This window comes from Hordeum vulgare, chromosome 2H (assembly GCF_904849725.1).
Source record: "Hordeum vulgare subsp. vulgare chromosome 2H, MorexV3_pseudomolecules_assembly, whole genome shotgun sequence".
Lineage (NCBI taxonomy): Eukaryota > Viridiplantae > Streptophyta > Magnoliopsida > Poales > Poaceae > Hordeum > Hordeum vulgare.
Genome location: NC_058519.1, coordinates 5995767 through 6019632, shown reverse-complemented (window position 1 = coordinate 6019632; position 23866 = coordinate 5995767). Strand labels below are relative to the sequence as shown.

The 23866-nt window shown below is 45.0% G+C and overlaps 2 protein-coding genes across 2 annotated transcripts; one reads left to right on the top strand and one right to left on the bottom strand.

Annotated features, from left to right (window-relative positions):
- The first annotated feature begins 10232 nt into the window (after positions 1–10232).
- LOC123429088 (probable WRKY transcription factor 38) lies at positions 10233–11573 on the top strand. Its single transcript, XM_045113153.1, has 2 exons — positions 10233–10597; positions 11258–11573. The coding sequence occupies exons 1-2, from the start codon at positions 10476–10478 to the stop codon at positions 11571–11573; spliced, it is 438 nt and encodes a 145-aa protein (XP_044969088.1). The 5' UTR covers positions 10233–10475.
- Positions 11574–12138: 565 nt separating this feature from the next.
- Positions 12139–13844, bottom strand: LOC123429087 (probable carboxylesterase 5). Its single transcript, XM_045113152.1, has one exon. The coding sequence runs from the start codon at positions 13826–13828 to the stop codon at positions 12395–12397; it is 1434 nt and encodes a 477-aa protein (XP_044969087.1). The 5' UTR covers positions 13829–13844; the 3' UTR covers positions 12139–12394.
- Positions 13845–23866: the final 10022 nt, after the last annotated feature.

Below are 23866 nucleotides of genomic sequence, written 5' to 3'. Positions count from 1 at the left end.
TACCCAGGCACTACTACGAGAGCTGGTTAAGTACACATCAATAACATGTATATCAAATATACCTGATTTTTCTTTGCCCGCCTTCTTATCTGCCAGATACTTGGGGCAATTGCGCTTCCAGTGACCCATACCCTTGCAATAGAAGCACTCTGTTTCAGGCTTAGGTCCAGCCTTGGGTTTCTTCGGCGGATTGGCAACAGGCTTGCCGCTCTTCTTCGAATTGCCCTTCTTGCCTTTGCCGTTTCTCTTGAAACTAGTGATCTTGCTCACCATCAACACTTGATGTTCTTTACGGAGTTCAGACTCTGCGACTTTCAGCATCGCAAACAACTCGCCGGGAGACTTGTTCATCCCTTGCATGTTGTAGTTCAACACAAAGCCTTTATAGCTTGGCGGCAGTGATTGAAGGATTCTGTCAGTGATAGCTTCTTGCGGGAGTTCAATCCCCAGTTCAGCTAGACGGTTTGAGTACCCAGACATTTTAAGCACATGTTCACTGACAGACGAGTTTTCCTCCATCTTGCAAGCATAGAATTTATCGGAGGTCTCATACCTCTCGATCCGGGCGTTCTTCTGAAAGATGAACTTCAACTCCTGGAACATCTCAAATGCTCCATGACGCTCAAAGCGACGTTGAAGTCCCGGTTCTAAGCCATACAAGACTGCACATTGAACTATTGAGTAGTCCTCCTTACGCGCTAACCAAGCGTTCTTAACATCCTGATCAGCCGTAGCGGGTGGTTCATCTCCTAGCGCAGCATTAAGGACATAATCCTTCTTTCCAGCTTGTAAGATTAGCTTAAGATTACGAGCCCAGTCTACAAAGTTGCTTCCATCATCTTTCAACTTAGCTTTCTCTAGGAACGTATTAAAATTGAGGATGACACTTGCGTGAGCCATGATCTACAACACAAATATATTCAAAGTGGACTTAGACTATGTTCAAGATAATTAGAGTTCAACTTAATCAAATTAGATGCTAAACTCCCACTCAAAAAGTACATCTCTCTAGTCATTTGAGTGGTTCATGATCCACCTACACTATCCCAAGTCCGATCATCACGTGAGTCGGGAGTAGTTTCAGTGGTAAGCATCCCTATGCTAATCATATCATCTATATGATTCATGATCGACCTTTCGGTCTCATGTGTTCCGAGGCCATGTCTGCACATGCTAGGCTCGTCAAGCTTAACCCGAGTGTTCCGCGTGGGCAACTGTTTTGCACCCGTTGTATGTGAACGTTGAGTCTATCACACCCGATCATCACGTGGTGTCTCGAAACGACGAACTGTAGCAACGGTGCACAGTCGGGGAGAACACAATTTCGTCTTGAAATTTTAGTGAGAGATCACCTCATAATGCTACCGTCGTTCTAAGCAAAATAAGGTGCATAAAAGGATTAACATCACATGCAATTCATAAGTGACATGATATGGCCATCATCACGTGCTTCTTGATCTCCATCACCAAAGCACCGGCACGATCTTCTTGTCACCGGCGCCACACCATGATCATCCATCAACGTGTCGCCATCGGGGTTGTCGTGCTACTTATGCTATCACTACTAAAGCTACATCCTAGCAAAATAGTAAACGCATCTGCAAGCACATATGTTAGTATAAAGACAACCCTATGGCTCCTGCCGGTTGCCGTACCATCGACGTGCAAGTCGATATTTCTATTACAACATGATCATCTCATACATCCAATATATCACATCACATCATTGGCCATATCACATCACAATCATACCCTGCAAAAACAAGTTAGACGTCCTCTAATTTTGTTGTTGCAAGTTTTACGTGGTGACCAAGGGTATCTAGTAGGATCGCATCTTACTTACGCAAACACCACAACGGAGATGTATGAGTTGCTATTTAACCTCATCCAAGGACCTCCTCGGTCAAATCCGATTCAACTAAAGTTGGAGAAACCGTCACTTGCCAGTCATCTTTGAGCAAAGGGGGTTACTCGTAACGATGAAACCAGTCTCTCGTAAGCGTACGAGTAATGTCGGTCCAAGCCGCTTCAATCCAACAATGCCGCGGAATCAAGAAAAGACTAAGGAGGGCAGCAAAACGCACATCACCGCCCACAAAACCTTTTGTGTTCTACTCGAGAAGACATCTACGCATGAACCTAGCTCATGATGCCACTGTTGGGAAACGTCGCATGGGAAACAAAAAATTTCCTACGCGCACGAAGACCTATCATGGTGATGTCCATCTACGAGAGGGGATGAGTAATCTACGTACCCTTGTAGATCGTACAGCAGAAGCGTTAGAGAACGCGGTTGATGTAGTGGAACGTCCTCACGTCCCTCGATCCGCCCCGCGAACAATCCCGCGATCAGTCCCACGATCTAGTACCGAACGGACGGCACCTCCGCGTTCAGCACACGTACAGCTCGACGATGATCTCGGCCTTCTTGATCCAGCAAGAGAGACGGAGAGGTAGAAGAGTTCTCCGGCAGCGTGACGACGCTCCGGAGGTTGGTGATGACCTCGTCTCAGCAGGGCTCCGCCCGAGCTCCGCAGAAACGCGATCTAGAGGAAAAACTATGGAGGTATGTGGTCGGGCTGCCGTGGCAAAAGTTGTCTCAAATCAGCCCTAATACCTTAGTATATATAGGAGGGAGGGGGAGGGAAGAGGCAGCCTCAAACCCTCAAGGTTTGGCCGAAATTGGAGGTGGAGGAGTCCTACTCCAATCCTACTTGGAGTAGGATTCCACCTTCCCACTTGGAAACTCTTTCCACCTTGTGTTTTTTCCTTCTCAAACCTTATGGGCCTTAGTGGGAACTTATTCCAGCCCACTAGGGGCTGGTTTATCTCTTCCCATAGCCCATGAGACCCCTTGGGGCGTGACACCCCTCCCGATGGTCCCCGGCACCCCTCCCGGCACTCCCGGTACACTACCGATGAGCCCGAAACTTTTCCGGTAATGCACGAAAACCTTCCCGTAACCAAATGGGGTCATCCTATATATCAATCTTCGTTTCCGGACCATTCCGGAAACCCTCTTGACGTCCGTGATCTCATCCGGGACTCCGAACAACATTCGGTAACCAACCATATAACTCAAATACGCATAAAACAACGTCGAACCTTAAGTGTGCAGACCCTGCGGGTTCGAGAACTATGTAGACATGACCTGAGAGACTCCTCGGTCAATATCCAATAGCGGGACCTGGATGCCCATATTGGATCCTACATATTCTACGAAGATCTTATCGTTTGAACCTCAGTGCCAAGGATTCGTATAATCCCGTATGTCATTCCCTTTGTCCTTCGGTATGTTACTTGCCCGAGATTCGATCGTCAGTATCCGCATACCTATTTCAATCTCGTTTACCGGCAAGTCTCTTTACTCGTTCCGTAATACAAGATCCCGCAACTTACACTAAGTTACATTGCTTGCAAGGCTTGTGTGTGATGTTGTATTACCGAGTGGGCCCCGAGATACCTCTCCGTCACACGGAGTGACAAATCCCAGTCTTGATCCATACTAACTCAACTAACACCTTCGGAGATACCTGTAGAGCATCTTTATAGTCACCCAGTTACGTTGCAACGTTTGATACACACAAAGCATTCCTCCGGTGTCAGTGAGTTATATGATCTCATGGTCATAGGAATAAATACTTGACACGCAGAAAACAGTAGCAACAAAATGACACGATCAACATGCTACGTCTATTAGTTTGGGTCTAGTCCATCACGTGATTCTCCCAATGACGTGATCCAGTTATCAAGCAACAACACCTTGTTCATAATCAGAAGACACTGACTATCATCGATCAACTGGCTAGCCAACTAGAGGCATGCTAGGGATGGTGTTTTGTCTATGTATCCACACATGTAAATGAGTCTTCATTCAATACAATTATAGCATGGATAATAAACTATTATCTTGATACAGGAATTATAATAATAACTATACATTTATTATTGCCTCTAGGGCATAATTCCAACAGGGACAACCAGGGGCCTGCTGTAGGGGCTGCTAAGACTGGACAAGGTTTAGGTCCGCATCGAGGAGGAGGCGGGTACCAGGGTCACAAGAGCTTCGGACAGCACTGGAACGATAACTACACCGGTAAAGGAGGTGGTCGCGGGCTGTGGAACACCGGAGGAGGTCCAGGGGGAGGTAATCAGTGGCACCGACCCTTTCAACCTCCGGATGGTAACTTTGTCGAAGGTGCTAGGGGATCAAACTATAGGCAGCGTGGGGGTGGCGGAGTGCGCACCTTTGGGCGGAATAACTTGGTGCCTAAGTGGAAGGAAGTTCCACAAACGACAAATGAGGTGGCTCTAGGTAACACCTCCAGTTCTGCTGCTGCTGAGGACGTTCCACCTAAGACGGCTGAGGACACAGACACAACGCGACCCAATAAGGCAGCTCGCAAGAAGGAAAAATTGACGTGTTACAGATGTGGGGTGCCTGGTCATTTTGTAGTTGACTGCACCACTGCTATTTGCGATATTTGTCAAAAACCTGGGCATGATGCAGCTGCATGTCCACTTCTTTTAGCTCCCAAGCCGGTGATCAATATTTATGGTGTCTGTCAGAGCAGACTTATGTTTTTTGAGACACCAACATCTTCATCTGTTCTCGCTCCGCCTCGCCTTGAGAGTTCAAGAACGGGACTGGTAAAGGTAACAAATGGGACGCTAACAGCAGAACAAGTTTCTCAACAGATGAGAAGACTTGTGTCCGAGACATACCAGTGGGCACCACATAAGATAGATGAGCAATGCTTTCAAGTTGAGTTTCCAAGAAGAGAGGATCTTCAACGGTTGCTCGCATTCGGGGTCAGCAAGGTTAGTGGAAGCAAATGCTTACTTGAGTTTGAGGAATGTAAAAAACCAGAACCACAGGGTACACGGTTACAGAAGGTCTGGATCAGATTTTCAGGCATTCCTGAGATCCTACTTAATGACTTCCTCATCGTATGGAGTCTTAGATCCTTGATTGGTAAAACGGAGAGAGTAGATATGCCATTTACTCGCAAAAGAGGGATAGCCAGAGTGCGTGTGATGGTCCTAGATGTTGAGTGCATTCCTGACTATGCTCCGTGGTCTTATGATGGAGTGCACTATGATCTAGAACTAGAGGTGGAGAAGGAGACCCAACAACAATCACAAGATGGTGATGTTCACATGGCGGATGGTGAGGATCGGGATAGGGATCACGGACAAGCGAAGCAGGATGAGCAATCCGATGGACCCAACGCAAAAACAAATCCTCCATCTTCTTCCACTAATGATAAGCCGATAAATAGCGGTGCACCTTCTTCCTTTACTTCACACATGGCTACAATACGGTTTGGATCATTTGATGTGATGCCTATACCGGCTAGCCTTTGCGCAGCAGCATGCGTCGACGAGGGTAAAAACCAAGCAGCTGAGGAGGATATAATTCAGGAACAATACGGCACTATAACGCCAACGCCGGGGGTACAACAAGAGGTGTTGAACACAACAGATATGACATACATGCAGGGCACGGGGGATATACAACCGATTGGCATGCATGGGCATGCAGACTCGGTTGCATGTGAGGATACGTCCACAGTACAGGATGACATGCATGATCTTGGTTCAGGAAGAAAGTGCATTACCGTCTCTACTGCACAAATGGATGATTCTGCAAATAAATATGGCATGCAGGGTATGAAGGGATACCAACCAACGGGCATGCATGGCCGCGCAGCATCAGCTGCAGGGGACACTTCGTCCACGGCACAGGAAGTAAGACTGGACTATGGCTCGGGCAGCAACGGTAGTAACAGTATCGACAGAGGTCGATCTCCTAATATACACCCGAATGCACAAAATGATGATCAACAAGGTACTAAATCTGTAACGACTGGCCAGGTTCAGTATACTTCCGAGATTGAGGCGACAGGCCACAGAAACACAGGAGTATCTGCAGATGATGTGATCGCATTTGACAGAATTTCAGATCCTTCTACCGGAAATCAACGTCTCAGTCAACGTATCCAGAAGCAGCCGGATGCGGATGATATGTCGCTAGGGCGTGCCATGAGGGCAGCGAAGCTTAGAGACATTGAGACATCTACAGGTATGCATATTGATCATTCTGCTTCAATACTTCACTTTACTGATTCAGAGATTTTGCATAATGCTAGCGACATAGGAATTTCCTTGGGTACTTCTAGCAAACAATTAGCTAAATCCATTAATGATATTCTTGACTTAGAAGCAGATAGAACCATAGAGTTTATTCAAAATCTAGCAGCGGTGAAACCAATGAATGAAACAGATTTTAATGACTTAGGTGGTGCAGAATTACAAAATCCATGTCATAACTTAGTACACTTAGAGGGAGAGGAAGAGGAGGTGGAGGATACGGAATTAGAGGGGTATACGGCCTCTTTGATTGATGGTTCTCTTCCACCAATAATTAACCAAGATTGTAACACGCAAATGATTCAGGAAAAACCAAAGAGACCTTGGAAAAGGAAGGTTTTTCCTGAATCAGCGGTAAGAAGAAGTGCTAGAGTGAAGCAAAAGAAAAAATTTCATGATGAAATATGAAAGGACTTTTCTGGAATAGCAGAGGTCTAGCGGACTTGGCTAAAAGGAGGTTCCTTAGAGATACATCGATAGAAAATAAGCTTGATTTTATGGCTCTGCAAAAAACTGGCAGGGATAATTTCACACCTCAATTTTTAAATACCTTATCGGGAGGGGTTGATTTTGATTGGCACTGTTTGCCATCAAGGGGTAGATCCGGTGGTATCTTACTTGGTGTCAAATGTGAGACTTTAGAGGTGATGAGTGTGGTTTACTGCGAGTTTACTGTCAAGTTTCGTGTGAGGTCGAAGCTCGATGGCTTCAAGTGGGCTTTGGTAGCTGTATATGGAGCGGCGCAACCAGAACTAAAACCTGACTTTCTTGCTGATCTAGTAAGAATTTGTGGAGAAGAAAGACTTCCAATTATGGTGGGGGGAGACTTTAATATCATTAGAAGACAGGAGGAAAAGAATAATGATAACTTTGACGAACGATGGTCACTTATGTTTAATATGGTTATTGAAAGTCTTGATCAACGGGAGATCGAGCTCACTGGTAGACAATTCACATGGGCGAACTCACTACCGGTCCCAACATATGAGAAGTTGGATCGTGTACTCACGAGTGTCCAGTGGGAGCAAAAATATCCCTTGGTCACAATACGGGCTCTACAGAGAGCCATCTCCGATCACACACCTCTCATGGTCGACTCAGGGGCGGCCAACCATGTGGGGAATAAAAATGTCTTCTCATTTGAGCTAAGTTGGTTTGAACAAGAAGGTTTCATAGATCTCATAGCTACAGAGTGGGCTAGGGATTTAGGTGGATATACGAACATAGAAAGATGGCAAAATAAAATAAGACATTTGCGCCAATTTCTGAGAGGATGGGCGAAAAATCAGAGGGGTATATATAAAATAGAAAAAGAAAGACTGACTCGTCTGATTGAAGAATTATACGTGAAAGCCGAGTCAACGCAGCTGAATTTATCAGATAGAATTAATAAAATTAATGCTGAAAAGGATTTGCAAAAATTGTTGAGAGAAGAGGAAATTAAATGGGCACAAAGAGCTAAGGTTACAAAGGTGGTTCATGGGGATGATAATACTAAATTCTTTCATATGATTGCAAATGGCAAACATCGAAAGAAATTAATTACACAACTTGAGCAAGATGAGGGAACAATAGTAGGTCATGAGAACTTAAAAATATACATATCTGAATATTACAAGAAATTATTTGGTCCGACAAAAGAGACGATGGTCTCTTTGGATGAAGCCTTAACTCAAGATATACCTCAACTCAAAGCAGAGGAGAATGAGGTGTTATCAGCTCCATTTACAGAGAGAGAGAGGTTCTTGATTCAATCACACAAATGGAACAGAATAAGGCACCGGGGCCAGATGGGTTTCCGGCAGAATTTTATAAAAAGTGTTGGCATATCATCAAAAGAGACCTCATGCCTATGTTCCAGGATTTATTTGATGGCCAGCTGCACCTATTCCACCTAAACTTTGGAACAATTACATTATTGCCAAAAAAGGTGGAAGCTATACGCATTGAGCAGTTCAGACCGATTTGTCTGCTTAATGTGAGTTTGATTTTTTTTACAAAGGTTGGTACACATAGATTAACGAAGATAGCTCACTCAGTTGTCCAACCGACGCAGACTGCGTTTATGCCAGGGAGACATATCTTAGAGGGTGTTGTGGTCCTTCATGAAACGGTACACGAAATCCATACAAAGAAATTGGATGGGATTATTTTCAAAGTAGATTTCGAGAAAGCCGACGATAAAGTAAAATGGCCATTTCTTCAACAGGCTTTACGTATGAAAGGATCCAACCAAAGATGGAGAGATCAGGTTGATACTTTCATTCAGAAAGGAAGTGTAGGAATTAGAGTTAACGATGACATAGGTCATTATTTTCAAACACATAAAGGATTAAGGCAGGGTGACTCAATGTCTCCAGTGTTGTTCAACATAGTTGCAGACATGTTGACAATACTCATTAATCGAGCCAAAGATAAGGGCCAAGTTGGAGGACTAGTTCCGCATCTCGTAGATGGGGGTGTATCTATTTTACAATATGCGGATGATACAATTCTTTTTATGGAACATGATATGGCTAAAGCGAGGAATATGAAATTATTATTGTGCTTATTTGAACAACTATCGGGACTGAAAATTAATTTCCATAAAAGCGAACTCTTATGTTTTGGGAAGGCAAAAGAGGAGCAACACGCTTATAGGCAGTTATTTGGATGTGAACTAGGTTCACTACCATTTAATTACCTCAGGATCCCTATCCATCATAGAAGACTGACAAATAAAGAATGGAAATGTATTGAAGATAGATTTGAAAAAAAATTAAGTTGCTGGAAGGGCAAACTTATGTCATATGGAGGGAGGCTAATATTAATCAACTCAGTATTAACAAGCCTACCCATGTTTTTATTGTCTTTTTTTTAAATACCAGTAGGGGTGCGAAAAAGACTAGATTTCTATCGATCTCGTTTCTTCTGGCAAAGTGATGAAGCTAAGAAGAAATATAGATTGGCACGTTGGGATATGTTATGTCGACCCAAAGACCAGGGGGGTTTGGGCATTGAAAATTTGGAAGTGAAAAACATATGTTTGCTTAGCAAATGGCTATATAAGCTATCCACAGAATCTGAAGGAATGTGGATTCAAATATTGAAGAATAAATACCTTCATTCTAAAACTTTAGCTCAGGTTACATCTAGACCTAATGACTCACTTTTTGGAAAGGGTTAATGAAGATAAAGATGACCTTTTTCCAGAAAGTGAAATTTATAGTTGGTAATGGTACCTCAACAAGGTTTTGGGAAGATACTTGGCTTGGAGATACACCTCTTGCACTTCAATACCCCCTGTTATATAATATTGCACAACGTAAAGAGGACTATATATCTATGGTATTACAATCGGTCCCTTTTAATATGCAGTTCAGGCGTGCTTTAGTGGGAGCACGCTGGGATGCATGGTTGCATCTGGTTAGGAGACTGATGCAGGTGCAATTATCAAACCGCACGGATAATGTTCGGTGGATTTTAGCTGCGAATGGGGTATTCTCAGTAAAGTCCATGTACTTGGATCTGATTAATACAGGAACATTATCCAGATCATTAAAAATTTGGAACATCAAAGTGCCGCTCAAGATTAAAGTTTTCATGTGGTTTATACACAAAGGTGTGATATTAACCAAAGATAACTTAATTAAACGTAGATGGAGAGGTAGATCCAATTGTTGCTATTGTGAGCAAAATGAAACAATAAGACACCTTCTCTTACAATGCCCGCTTGCAAAACTATTATGGAGAACTATTCAAATAGCTTTCAATATCGTCCCACCTACATGTATTAGCTCAATATTTACAACGTGGCTCAACGGAGTTGACATTAAAATATCTAAACTTATTGGGATTGGGATATGTGCTTTGTTTTGGGCTATATGGAATACCAGAAATGATATAACTTTTAATGGCAAGAACTTCAATAATTTTTTGCAGATTATCTTCAGAGCAACATCTTGGATCCGTACGTGGTCGTTACTCAGTCATGTGGACTCCAGGGGACGTATGGATATTGGGTGCAACCGATGGGAGATGGTCTCACGGATTATCTTCAACCGATTTGGATGGCGTGCTGATAATAGGCTAGGTGTATAGGCATCGTAGTCTACTTTTACGCACGCCGGATGTGGCAGTTTTTTTTTTCAATTTCATTTTCGTTTTATTTCATACCTCGAGCTGTCGAGCGTGGAGCTACGTGAACATCACACGTTGTTTATTTTATCTTTAATAAGATGGTTGCATGCATCAATTGATGCAGAGGCCGGGGGCTCGTTTCCTCCTTATAAAAAAATGTATCTCGCTAATTAATTATTTGCCACTTATATATATATGAACCCATGCTATGTAGGAGGAACAACGAAAAGCGGTCAAGATCACTTGTAACAATTGTTCCACATTACGATGGCCATCATTGGAGAAAATATGGGCAGAAGAACATCAACGGGAGGCAACATGCTAGGTACATATACTACTCCTAAATAGTTCATTCAAGCTTATATATCGTCACATTACTACTACATCAACCTACATTTCTACTGCCCTTATCTGAGATGATTGAGACTTAACGGTTCTGTTATGAAGAACAATTGGAGGGAATCGCCAGGGATATATATGTACGTCGAACAACAAAGATATATTATGAACCAGCATAATGCCGTAATCGTACATAGTTTTGAGGGGAAGGGGAGCCGTCGCGATTAGCTACACTACTCGAACATGCCTAGTACACATCCCAATAGATCTCTTGCTACCATCTCTCTCCCTTCTTCACTCTTGGGGAATCCTCGCCGCATATCCTCTGTCTCCTCCCTCGATATTCTATTTTGTTCACAATTTCTCCAAGTATATTTGGATCTATGGAGAGTGGATGGCGAGGAGGATGAAGGGCAAGACTAGGCTTAGGCCATCGCAGTAAAGTTAGGCATGTCATGTCCATGTCGCGCTCTTTCACGTTCCTAGCTTTCTCGCATGATGACCTAGTCAGTCGTTTGGATATCTTTTCTTTCAACCATTTCGGATTGTTGACTTTCGCTAATGAAAGTAGTTGTTATATTTACATGTTATGAAGCAACTAATTATTCATTGTAATGCATAACTAATCAAACTTGCAATTAAACAGGAGCTACTACAGATGCGCCTACACGGAACGGAACTGCTCAACAACCAAGACAATCCAACAACAGGATCATAATGGAACTCTTAATTGTGAAGATGAAACTGCAAAGTACATTGTTGTGTACTATGGTCATCATAGTTGCAGGGCTGACATCACAAGAAATGCCGCAAACATTGACCCTAGTGTGGATCTAATTCAAAGTGGCAAAATGGCTGGAGCAGTAACCGACTTTGAAAAGTTTGACCAGCAGGACTTGGACGTGTCGTCTCTGACAGAGGTGTTCGACAACCCTGAGCTGAATTGGGACATCATTTGCTAGCCAGACAGGAGATGTGGACATTCATTAGAAAAGGGAAGTATATATCTCTATATGGAAATTTTGGTTGAATTTGGATGAGTTGATAATCATGTCTAGTTTATAAAAGTCTTGTAGATAGGCAGAGATCCTTTTTGTGTTCAAATGTATGTGCTTGTTTGTTTGATTGATGCATTTTGCTTATTTGAGATGTATATTGCTTGTAACACCAATAATAGATTTTGTTCGATCTAGTGTTAAAAAATGTCTTACGCCGGAGGGAGTAGTTGCTGCACATCCACATATTGTACAAGTAAGGGTGCTGGTGATAGTTGCACATGCGCTCGTGGTGTGGGACTAAGTTGTTTCTTGTTTTGTTTTTCGGTTTTTCTAAAATACATCTAGACGTGAGATAAATATTGCACATCTAGGTCATATTTTCTTTTTCTTTTTTCCTTTTTATTCTTGATTTAATTAGTCAGTTAGTTGTGTAATAACTATGTCATATCTGGGTGTATCTTAGTGACACCCATTATTTTTTCCGAGAAAAATATGACTCTAGTTGCACAACCATCGGTAGGTTGTCGAATTATGATTAAAATTTGTATAAACTTGATATATGAGAATACATGATACACCAACAGTACATAACTCAAGACCTTAAATACACCATTCATGTATAAGAAAGAAAAACACCCAAAAGTCATTTCTTTTGACCCGAGCAAGGAGCTTGTAAATAGGGTGTCATTATTGCACTTATACTGGAGCATGCTTAAGCTTAACCATTACCCTTGATCTTTTGTTTCACCTGGCCTGGATGCATGTAGATTATCATCATCCGCGCGCTAGATGAAGTTGTGAAAAACACAACTGCAAGGAGCTGTTATTGCTGATGATGCGAACCTCATGTTGGTGCTGTTTGGCCTGATAACATGCCCCAGGACTGACCCATAGCTTGTTTTGGATGCTCTTCGTCCATGTCCAATGTGTAAGCAGCTAGTACGTGTCGCCGCATCTCTGGCTTTCATGGCCGTCCCGTAGCCATGTACGTCCATATACGGCCTGGTTGGCACGCGTAGAACAGGCTGGACGGCCCTGTGCATCTTACCTTGGCATGCAAGTAGCTCTTGAACTTGTGGCAGTTGCAGCGGCAAGGGCGCCGTGCGCTGGTTGATGAACCGCACTATGCTCTCCATGAGAATCTTGCTGGTGGCACGCAGCGGGTTGTACAGGTGAAAGCCATGGTCTTCCCCCTCCGACTCCACCAATGTCACCGCGTTTTCATCATCGGCCCATGAGCAGCAGTCACGCATGCGGGATGCCAGACGACGCCCGCGGTCACGCAAGGTGTCCTTGTCGGCGACGGCGACCAGCACACGGCGGCATCTCAGCGAGGCGATATCCTCGTCGAGTGGGTTGACCCGGCGATCGTCGTTGCCCAGACGGCCGGCCGTAGCGAACGGCCAGAGCCTGTCGATGGCCTCAGGAGCAAACATTGCGATGCCGTCCCATACTGCCTCAGAGCTGGACAGCCGGTCGGTCCCCCAGAAGTATGGATGCACGATGACCAGCCCCTCGATGTAGATGCGGCTGCCACCACCGCTGGCCGCACGCACCGCCGTGTTGTAGACGATGTTCCCGCCGGCGCTGTCGCCGGCAAGGAACGTCCGCCCGAGGTCGGCGTAGTTGGAAATCCATGGATCGGAGAGGGTGGCCACCCACTGTAGCGCCGCCCATGCATCGTCGTAGGCCGCAGGAACAGGATGCTCCGGCGCGAGATTGTACTCCACGGACACGACGAGCGCCCCGGCGCGCGCCGCCAGAGACCTGATGTAGTTGTGGTAAGTCCGAGAGAAGGCGCTCTCCGTGCAGAAGGATCCTCCATGGACGTACATGACGACGGGGATCCTCTCGCCGGCAGAGGCAGCTGCAACGGAGGGAAGGAACAGGCGTGCGGACACATCGGTGGATTTGTCGACGACGACGTCCCTCGTTGCCACTCCACGGTTATCTGCCGGGTCCTCGGACGCTGCCACGAATGGGCTGTGCAGTAAGCGCTCGACACTGCCGCCCTTGTATTCCCGTATGAATGGATACAGGTCGACGGTGATGTCCTCCTCGCCGTCATCCTTCTTCCTTAGTACCGGCGGAGAACTTTTGCTTGCTTGCATCGTACGTGCTTGATGGAGCTTGCTAGTGCCTAGTAGTGGTGTGTCGATTACTTTAGTGGCAAAGAGAGCCTTGCATGCATCACGTGTCAAATCGAAATTAACAAGCATCTATATTTTGGGTTGTCTACCTTGTGGTGGCTCTGAATTAAGTTCCTTATTGGTTTTTATAGATGAAATTTGATCCCACTCCAACATGACCATGTATGCCTGCACAACTGCTAACGAATGATGGAATCGTTCGACCACTGAGTGTTGCTTCTGCAATGAAGATGAAACAGTACATTCACTGTTCATCTTTTGACCTGATATGGACATGCTGTTGGAGCCCGACGCGGTTTACGCGGACTTAAAATCAACCAACAGATTTAAAACGTTTTCCAATATTTGATGTCTTACAATTCATTTATGTCACCTTATTATATTTGGTCAGTTGACACTGTTTGAAGATGGTCAGCAATTGTCCAAGCAGTGCTGACAACATGTGAGTGACATGCTCGGTATTAAATAGGGTTTGGGGTACTGGGAGAAAAATCTGGACTACCCGCATTTCTTAGAGCATATCTAGTAGAGCCCTCAAACTCTTAAATCCTTAAACATAACCGCTTTTTTATAGTTTTTATAAAAAAACGGTGTAGACTAGAACCCTTAAATCCTTAAACCCGTAAAAAAAATTAGAAGTCCAACCCTCAAACCCCTTCCCAGCATGTAGAAGTGAGGATTGGAAGGGAAAACTGCCCCCAACCCACACTCCACTTCCCACCTCGCGCGGGAGGCATTTGGTTCCCCGCGCGCGCGAGGAAGTCGCCTCGGCCGCCGCCGCCCCGCCTCCCCCCCCCCCCCCCCCCCCCGCGCTCCGGCCGCCGCCCTGCGCTCCCTCTGCGCCCCGGCCGTCGCCCCGGCCGCCGCCCTCCGGCCGCCGCCCCGCCTCCCCCCGCGCTCCGGCCGCCGCCCCGCGCTCGCTCCGCGCCTCGGCCGTCGCCCCGCCGCCCCTCCGTGCCCCGGCCGTCACCCTCCTTGCCCCGCCGCCCTCCGCATCTCGGTCGCCGCCCACCGCGCTCCGGCTGCCGCCCCCGCGCCCCGGCCGTCGCCCCGCCGCCCCTCCGCGCCCCGGCCGTTGCCCTCCTTGCCCCGCCGCCCTCCGCATCTCGGTCGCCGCCCACCGCGCTCCGGCTGCCGCCCCCGCGCCCCGGCCGCCGCCCCGCCTCCCCTCTGCTCCCCGGCCCCGTCCCCGCCCCGCCCTGGATGCCGCCCGCCCGCGCCCCGCCTCGGCCGGCCGTCCCCCGCCCCGCCCCGGTGAGTTTTTTTACTTTATAAGGGTTCTAGTCTTTGCCTCTGTTTTTCAACCCTTAAAAGTATCAAAAATAGCCAATTCTCAACCCTTAAAACTGGTTTTAGATTTAAGGGTTTGAGGGTTCTACTAGAGATGCTCTTACCACCCCACGAGATTTGCATATGCTGGCAAAAAATCTTTTTTATTTATTTAAACTGATAACGTCTAGTCTTTATACTACATAAATACTCCCTCCGTTCCAAAATATAAGACCTTTTAGAGATTTTACTAAAAGACTACATACGAAACAAAATGAGTGAATCTATATTTTAAAATATGTCTATGTGCATACGTATGTAGTTTATAATACAATCTCTAAAAGGTATTATATTTAGGAACGGAGGGAGTAGAACATAATGTCCCATCTTTCGCTCAGTTTTCTCTCCACCACCCATTCATACAACCTCCCACGCACGACCTTCACCCTTCCACCGATTGTTTTTCAGCCATTCTCTATCCCAGATCTATTTAAACCGACTTTTACCCCGTAGATCTATTTAAACTGATTTGTATCTGCTAATCAGATCAGTCTTTGGAATATTTCATAACGACTTTATGGAAAGTAACCAATCATGCTCAATCTGTAATTAATCTCTACAAAATATTTGTTAATGCCAAATATTTTGAAAAGGAATATCATGCACAAACATTACAGCTAACCAAGTACTGTTACAGATTTTGGTAAGGCCACATATCAGACAAAGATATTATATGTGTCCATGTATGTTCTCTGAGAGTTCCTATTTTACTTAACTAGGTGAATTTTCTGTGGTATTTGCTCGGAATTTTGCATTGAACATTGTATCCATCTTTCTCGTACACCCCACCCCCTTCACTTTCTCTTGTTATTCAATAGGCAAAACCATGGGAAGGGGTGACCAGGGCATCACGCCTTCGAGGTGCCCAAGTACTTGTAGTCGTCACTAGGTAGTCTATAGACCAGGTTCTAATTTTTTTTGTTTCCTATATCAAATGGTATCCATATTAAATTTATTTTGTTAGTAGATATTATTATTTTGTATATAACTTAACACAAATTAAAATTGACATATTAAGTAAATACATTTTTGTAGTACCTTTTGAAAAAAGTCGAGAGTGACTCTATACAACAAATAATCATATAATGATTACATTTAGAGAAGAACTAATTTCGGTTTTACTCCTACTAGAGTTTCTCCACAATGTCTTCCAAAAAAAAGTTTGACCACTAACAAAAAGTAGTAGGACTTTTATCAAATTTTCCATTAGTTGTGTCACACTACTAATTTTTCCAATATGAGTTCCAACAACTCATTCTTCCCTTAAGAGTGCGCTCAATTACGCCACTCGACACCGGTATCGCTCTGTCAAACACCATTGATAGGGGGTGCAATGACCTGAATTGCGTTGGACATCACTTGCTAACGCTCCATATAACAAGGGGGTCCTAATTGTCAGCACACCGATAATTAAATTAGAATAAAACATAACAACACATTACGATTCGATCACCCACGCGCAAATCTATGTTTTGTCATGATTTGATTCACTATGTGCTAAATACTAGAGTTGTAGTGGGAACACTCACAAGGGGGATTAGGAGATTTTTGTCACTTCACCGTAGTTAATGACCTTTGTTGAGACTGTAATTGTATCGAGTGGTATTTTTGAGCACACGCTTAAGAGCAAGTACAATAAGGTACAGTCAGCAGGCTGTAAGGATTAAAATACTATATTTTTGCTGAGTTGGATGAGAGAGAAGGGAAGCGGACTCTTCGTGAAGAGCGAGCTCTAGCACGTGCTCCTAAGTGCTTTGTGAGAATGAAAGGTGGACCATATATGATAAAAGCACACTGGTAGAAAAAGAGGCTTCCGTCCAGCCCCATAAGTCGCGAAACTGTAGGAACCGCGACTAATGAATTCTTTAGTCGCGGTTCGGAAGACGAACCGCGACCAAAGTCCTGGGCCCAGGGCGCTCGGTGGCCAGCTGGTGAACGTGAGGGGCTTTAGTCGCGGTTGGCCAGGCCAACCGCGACTAAAGGTCTTTAGTCGCCGGTCGCCTGGCCAACCGCGACTAAAGGTCGTTGCGCGCGGGAACGAAAAACCCGTCAAAAACCCTTTAGTCGCGGTTGGTAAAGGTCGTTGCGCGCGGGAACGAAAAACCCGCCAAAAACCCTTTAGTCGCGGTTGGGGAGGCGACCCGCGACTAAAGGGTAGCCTTTAGTCGCGGGTCGCCTCCCCAACCGCGACTAAAGGTGGGGGGCTATAAATACAACGCCCGAACCGTCGACTCCATCTCGTCTTCTCCGATCTCTGCCGCGCCGAAGGCCTGCCGCCGTCGCCCTCGCCCTCGACGCCGCCCGCCGTCGCCCTCGCCCTCGACGCCGCCCTCGCCGCCCGCCCTCGCCCTCGCCCTCGACGCCGCCCGCCGTCGCCCGCCGTCGCCCCTCGCCCTCGACGCCGCCCCGTCTCGCCCACGTACGGCGCCGCCGGCCGCTATCACCGGCCTCCCTCGCCCGCCCTCAACGCCGCCGGCCGTCTCTTGTCCGATTCACATGCATGCCCCGGGAGCCCATCATCCGTTGTCAATATAAGTTAGAATTATGCCCCGTAGAATATGTGAAACTCCTTCAAAATTAAAATAAAGCACAAAATAAATAAAACAATACAAATTAAACAGAAAACAGGTTTGGGGGGGGGGCTAAAACCCTAAACCTGCGGCGGCCTTTAGTCGCGGTTGTCCATAAGAACCGCGACTAAAGGTCCTCCGCCCCGACGGCCGCCTGGCGCCCACGTGGACGGGCCTTTAGTTGCGGTTCTTAAGCAACCGCGACTACAGGGGGGGCCTTTAGTCGCGCCTATTTGGTCGCGGTTGCGCAACCGCGACTAATGGCAGTTGCGAACCGCGACCAAAGGCCCTTTTTCCACCAGTGGCAGTACTCTTTTACAGTTAACTATTGTACAAGCTAGCTATAAAATGAGCTATAAAAATGCTTATAGCCAGCAGTTGGCTATACTATTAACCATGCTCTAATGAAAGGATGTTATTTTTTAGTAGTTGAAGCTTCAAGTGGAAATATTTAGTAGTGTGGTACTACTGATGGCAACACCGATAAAAAACCATAATTGTAAATCTCAAATGTAGCAGGTCCCTCTTTATGGTAGATGCATGATAAATTATATATACTGAGTACGTAGATAATTGCTCTGAATGAAAAGTGAGGTGATGCACACATAGATCATTAGTGTGTCATTTCCAATAAAAGTGAGTAGTTGCACTTCTCATCAACTTAAATCGGTAGTGTTCTGTCATGTTGATGTGGCCGCTAGTGTTGGTGTCAAATAAATGTGAGTAGTTGCACTTCTCGTTAGCCGCGAGTGTTAGTGACCCTAGCCGTCTACCCGTGCATTCGCATGAGTTAGTAAGAAATGGAGGAAAAATTTATAAATATGTCTTCGAAGTATGGATTATACTTATAGGTCTTGTTGGGAATATTTCCAAAAATAGTTACTTGATTGAATGATATATGTATGCATTGAAAGTATGTTTTGTATTCTTATTATATCGCTATTGTCTTCTTTTTTTAAGCATTATTATTACTTCATTACGCCATTTGAGTTGTCAGAATATTTTCGGGATTGATACATATAACATTAAAATGCAAATTTTTCTTCTTAGTAATTTCACAAATGTGATTTTATTATTATTGCATAGAAGTGTTAATAGTAGAATTGATGCAGACATCTCATGTTGTAGCACATAGGACTTCCAGTTCTATGTAGACCGCCGAAATATTATTTGGTCTTAGTTACACTAGTAGAAAAAGGGCCTTTTGTCCCGGTTCATAAGGACCTTCTGTCCCGGTTTCGGAACCGGGAAAAAAGGTCGTTACTAATGCCCTTTGCTTTTAGTCCCGGTTCTTACACGAACCGGGACAGATGGGCCTCCACGTGGCCGCTGCGGCCAGGCCAGGCACGTGGGCCTTTAGTCCCGGTTGATGACACCAATCGGGACCAAAAGACATCCACGCGTCAGCACCTGGCTGGAGCTGAGGTTTTTTTTAAAGGGGCTGGTTTAGGGGTTAATTTAGGTTGTTATTAGCTAGCTAATAGAGAAAAGTGTCCTCTCTTATATATATCCGTGCTTGGTCATCCGTCGTGCTTTGTCGAACATATTTACAAAATGTAGACACGAGTTACATGCACACATATGCATCTTTTTTACACTATATCATTTCATATCATTTTCGTCGAATGACAATAGTATTATAATCGATCATCTAACAACTCATCATCAACTTAATCATATACCAAGTTATCATATGATACACATAAAATAAAACAGAGAAACATCATAATATATATAGTCATCATATGCATCATGCATCCTAATTAATCGATCATGCCAAGTAATAATATAAACTAGAATAACTTGTATCTCATAAGATCTAGTCCTCGCTCTTAGATATAATATCATAAAACAGAATAAGTGTTGGAAATATGGCCTAGAGGCAATAATAATTAGTTATTATTATATTTCTTTGTTCATGATAATCGTTTATTATCCGTGCTATAATTGTATTGATTGGAAACACAATACTTGTGTGGATACATAGACAAAACACTGTCCCTAGTAAGCCTCTAGTTGACTAGCTCGTTGATCAAAGATGGTCAAGGTTTCCTGGCCATAGGCAAGTGTTGTTACTTGATAACGGGATCACATCATTAGGAGAATCATGTGACGGACTAGACCCAAACTAATAGACGTAGCATGTTGATCGTGTCATTTTGTTGCTACTGTTTTCTGCGTGTCAAGTATTTGTTCCTATGACCATGAGATAATATAACTCACTGACACCGGAGGAATGCTTTGTGTGTATCAAACGTTGCAACGTAACTGGTTGACTATAAAGATGCTCTACAGGTATCTCCGAAGGTGTTCGTTGAGTTAGTATGGATCAAGACTGGGATTTGTCACTCCGTATGACGGAGAGGTATCTCGGGGCCCACTCGGTAATACAACATCACACACAAGCCTTGCAAGCAATGTGACTTAGTGTAAGTTGCGGGATCTTGTATTACGGAACGAGTAAAGAGACTTGCCGGTAAACGAGATTGAAATACGTATGCGGATACTGACGATCGAATCTCAGGCAAGTAACATACCGAAGGACAAAGGGAATGACATACGGGATTATATGAATCCTTGACACTGAGGTTCAAACGATAAGATCTTCGTAGAATATGTAGGATCCAATATGGGCATCCAGGTCCCGCTATTGGATATTGACCGACGAGTCTCTCGGGTCATGTCTACATAGTTCTCGAACCCGCAGGGTCTGCACACTTAAGGTTCGACGTTGTTTTATGCGTATTTGAGTTATATGGTTGGTTACCGAATGTTGTTCGGAGTCCCGGATGAGATCACGGACGCCACGAGGGTTTCCGGAATGGTCCGCAAACGAAGATTGATATATAGGATGACCTCTTTGGTTACCGGAAGGTTTTCGTGCATTACCGGAAAAGTTTCGGGCTCATTGGTAGTGTACTGGGAGTGCCGGGAGGGGTGCCGGGGACCATCAGGAGGGGTGTTACGCCCCAAGGGGTCTCATGGGCTATGGGAAGATATAAACCAGCCCCTAGTGGGCTGGAATAAGTTCCCACTAAGGCCCATAAGGTTTGACAATGAAAAAACACAAGGTGGAAAGAGTTTCCAAGTGGGAAGGTGGAATCCTACTCCAAGTAGGATTGGAGGACTCCTCCACCTCCAATTTCGGCCAAACCTTTAGGTTTTGAGGCTGCCTTCTCCCCTCCCTCCCTCCTATATATAGTGGGGTTTTAGGGCTGATTTGAGACAACTTTTGCCACGGCAGCCCGACCACATACCTCCACGGTTTTACCTCTAGATCGTGTTTCTGCGGAGCCCGGGCGGAGCCCTGCTGAGATTAGATCACCACCAACCTCCAGAGCGTCGTCACGCTGCCGGAGAACTCATCTACCTCTCCGTCTCTCTTGCTGGATCAAGAAGGCCGAGATCATCGTCGAGCTGTACGTGTGCTGAACGCGGAGGTGCCGTCCGTTCGGCACTAGATCGGAGCGGATCGTGGGACGGATCGCGGGACGGTTCGTGGGACGGTTCGCAGGGCGGATCGAGGTACGTGAGGACGTTCCACTACATCTACCGCGTTTCTTAACGCTTCTATTGTGCGATCTACAAGGGTACGTAGATCGGAAATCCCCTCTCGTAGATGGACATCACCATGATAGGTCTTCGTGCACGTAGGAAATTTTTTGTTTCCCATGCGACGTTCCCCAACAGTGGCATCATGAGCTAGGTTCATGCGTAGGTGTAATCTCGAGTAGAACACAAAAGTTTTTTGTGGGCGGTGATGTGCGTTTTGCTGCCCTGCTTAGTCTTTTCTTGATTCCGCGGTATTGTTGGATCGAAGCGGCTCGGACCGACATTACTCGTACGCTTACGAGAGACTGGTTCCATCGCTATGTGTAACTCCGTTGCTCAAAGATGACCGGCGAGTGTCGGTTTCTCCAACTTTAGTTGAATCGGATTTGACCGAGGAGGTCCTTGGATGAGGTTAAATAGCAATTCATATATCTCCGTTGTGGTGTTTGCGTAAGTAAGATGCGATCCTACTAGATACCCATGGTCACCACGTAAAACATGCAACAACAATTAGAGGACGTCTAACTTGTTTTTGCAGGGTATGCTTGTGATGTGATATGGCCAACGATGTGATGTGATATATTGGATGTATGAGATGATCATGTTGTAATAGTTAATATCGACTTGCACGTCGATGGTACGGCAACCGGCAGGAGCCATAGGGTTGTCTTTAAACTAACGTTTGTGCTTGCAGATGTGTTTACTATATTGCTAGGACGTAGCTTTAGTAGTAATAGCATGAGTAGCACGATAACCACGATGGCGACAAGATGATGGAGATCATGGTGTGACGCCGGTGACAAGAAGATCGTGCCGGTGCTTTGGTGATGGAGATCAAGAAGCACATGATGATGGCCATATCATGTCACTTATGAATTGCATGTGATGTTAATCCTTTATGCACCTTATCTTGCTTAGAACGACGGTAGCATTATGAGGTGATCTCTCACTAAAATTTCAAGACGAAATTGTGTTCTCCCCGACTGTGCACCGTTGCGACAGTTCTTCGTTTTGAGACACCACGTGATGATCGGGTGTGATAGACTCAACATTCACATACGACGGGTGCAAAACAGTTGCACACGCGGAACACTCGGGTTAAGCTTGACGAGCCTAGCATGTGCAGACATGGCCTCGGAACACATGAGACCGAAAGGTCGAGCATGAATCGTATAGTTGATATGATTAGCATAGAGATGCTTACCACTAAAACTATTCTCGACTCATGTGATGATCGGACTTGAGATAGTGGATTTGGATCATGTACCACTCAAATGACTAGAGAGATGTACTTTTTGAGTGGGAGTTCTTAAGTAATAGGATTAATTGAACTAATTGTCATGAACATAGTCTAATGGTCTTTGCAAATTACGATGTAGCTTGCGCTATAGCTCTACTGTTTTTAATATGTTCCTAGAGAAAATTTAGTTGAAAGTTGATAGTAGCAAACTTTGCGGACTGAGTGTGTAAAACTAAGGATTGTCCTCGTTGCTGCGCAGAAGGCTTATGTCCTTAATGCACCACTCAGTGTGCTGCACCTCGAGCGTCGTCTGTGGATGTTGTGAACATCCGGCATACACGTTTCTGATGACTACGCGATAGTTCCGTGCAAAATACTTAATGGCTTAGAAGCGTGGCGCCGAAGACGTTTTGAAACGTCACGGAACATGAGTGATGTTCTAAAGAGATGAAATTGTGATTTCATGCTTGTGCCCTTGTTAAGAGGTATGAGACCTCCGACAAGATTCTTTGTCCATGAAGTAAAGGAGAAAAACTCAATCGTTGAGCGTGTGCTCAGATTGCCTGAGTACGACAATCACTTGAATCAACTGGGAGTTAATCTTCCGGATGAGATAGTGATGGTTCTCCAAAGTCACTGCCACCAAGCTGTGAGAGCTTCGTGATGAACTATAATATATCAAGGATAGATACAATGATCCTTGAGAGATTCGTGATGTAAGACACTGCGAAAGTAGAAATCAAGAAGGAGCTTCAATGGTTGATGGTTAGTAAAACCACTAAGTTTCATAAAAGGCAAGGGCTAGAAGGGATACTTCGTGAAACAACAAAACAGTTGCTGCACTAATGAAGAGACCCAAGTCTAAACCCAAACCCGAGACTAAGTGCTTCTGTTATGAGGGGAACGGTCACTGAGGCGGAGCTACCCGAGATGCTTGGTAGATAAGTAGGCTGGCAAAGTCGAAAGTAGTATATTTGATATACATGATGTTGATGTGTGCTTTACTAGTACTCCTAGTAGCGTGAGGGTATTGGATACCGGTTCAGTTGCTAAGTGATTGGTAACACGAAATGAAAGCTACGGAATAAATGGAGACTAGCTAAAGGCGAGGTGATGATACGTGTTGGAAGTGTTTCCAAGGTTGATATGATCAAACGTCGCACGCTCCCTCTATCATCGGGATTGGTGGTGAAACCCAAATAATTGTTATTTGGTGTTTGCGTTGAGCATGAACATGATTGGATCGTGTTTGTTGCAATACGATTATTTATTTAAAAGAATAATAGTTATTCTATTTGCTTGAATAAATACCCTCAATGGTTCATTGAATCTCGATCGTAGTGTTACACATGTTCATAATATTAGTGCCAAAAGATAAAAAGTAATAATGATAGTACCACTTAGTTGTGCACTGCC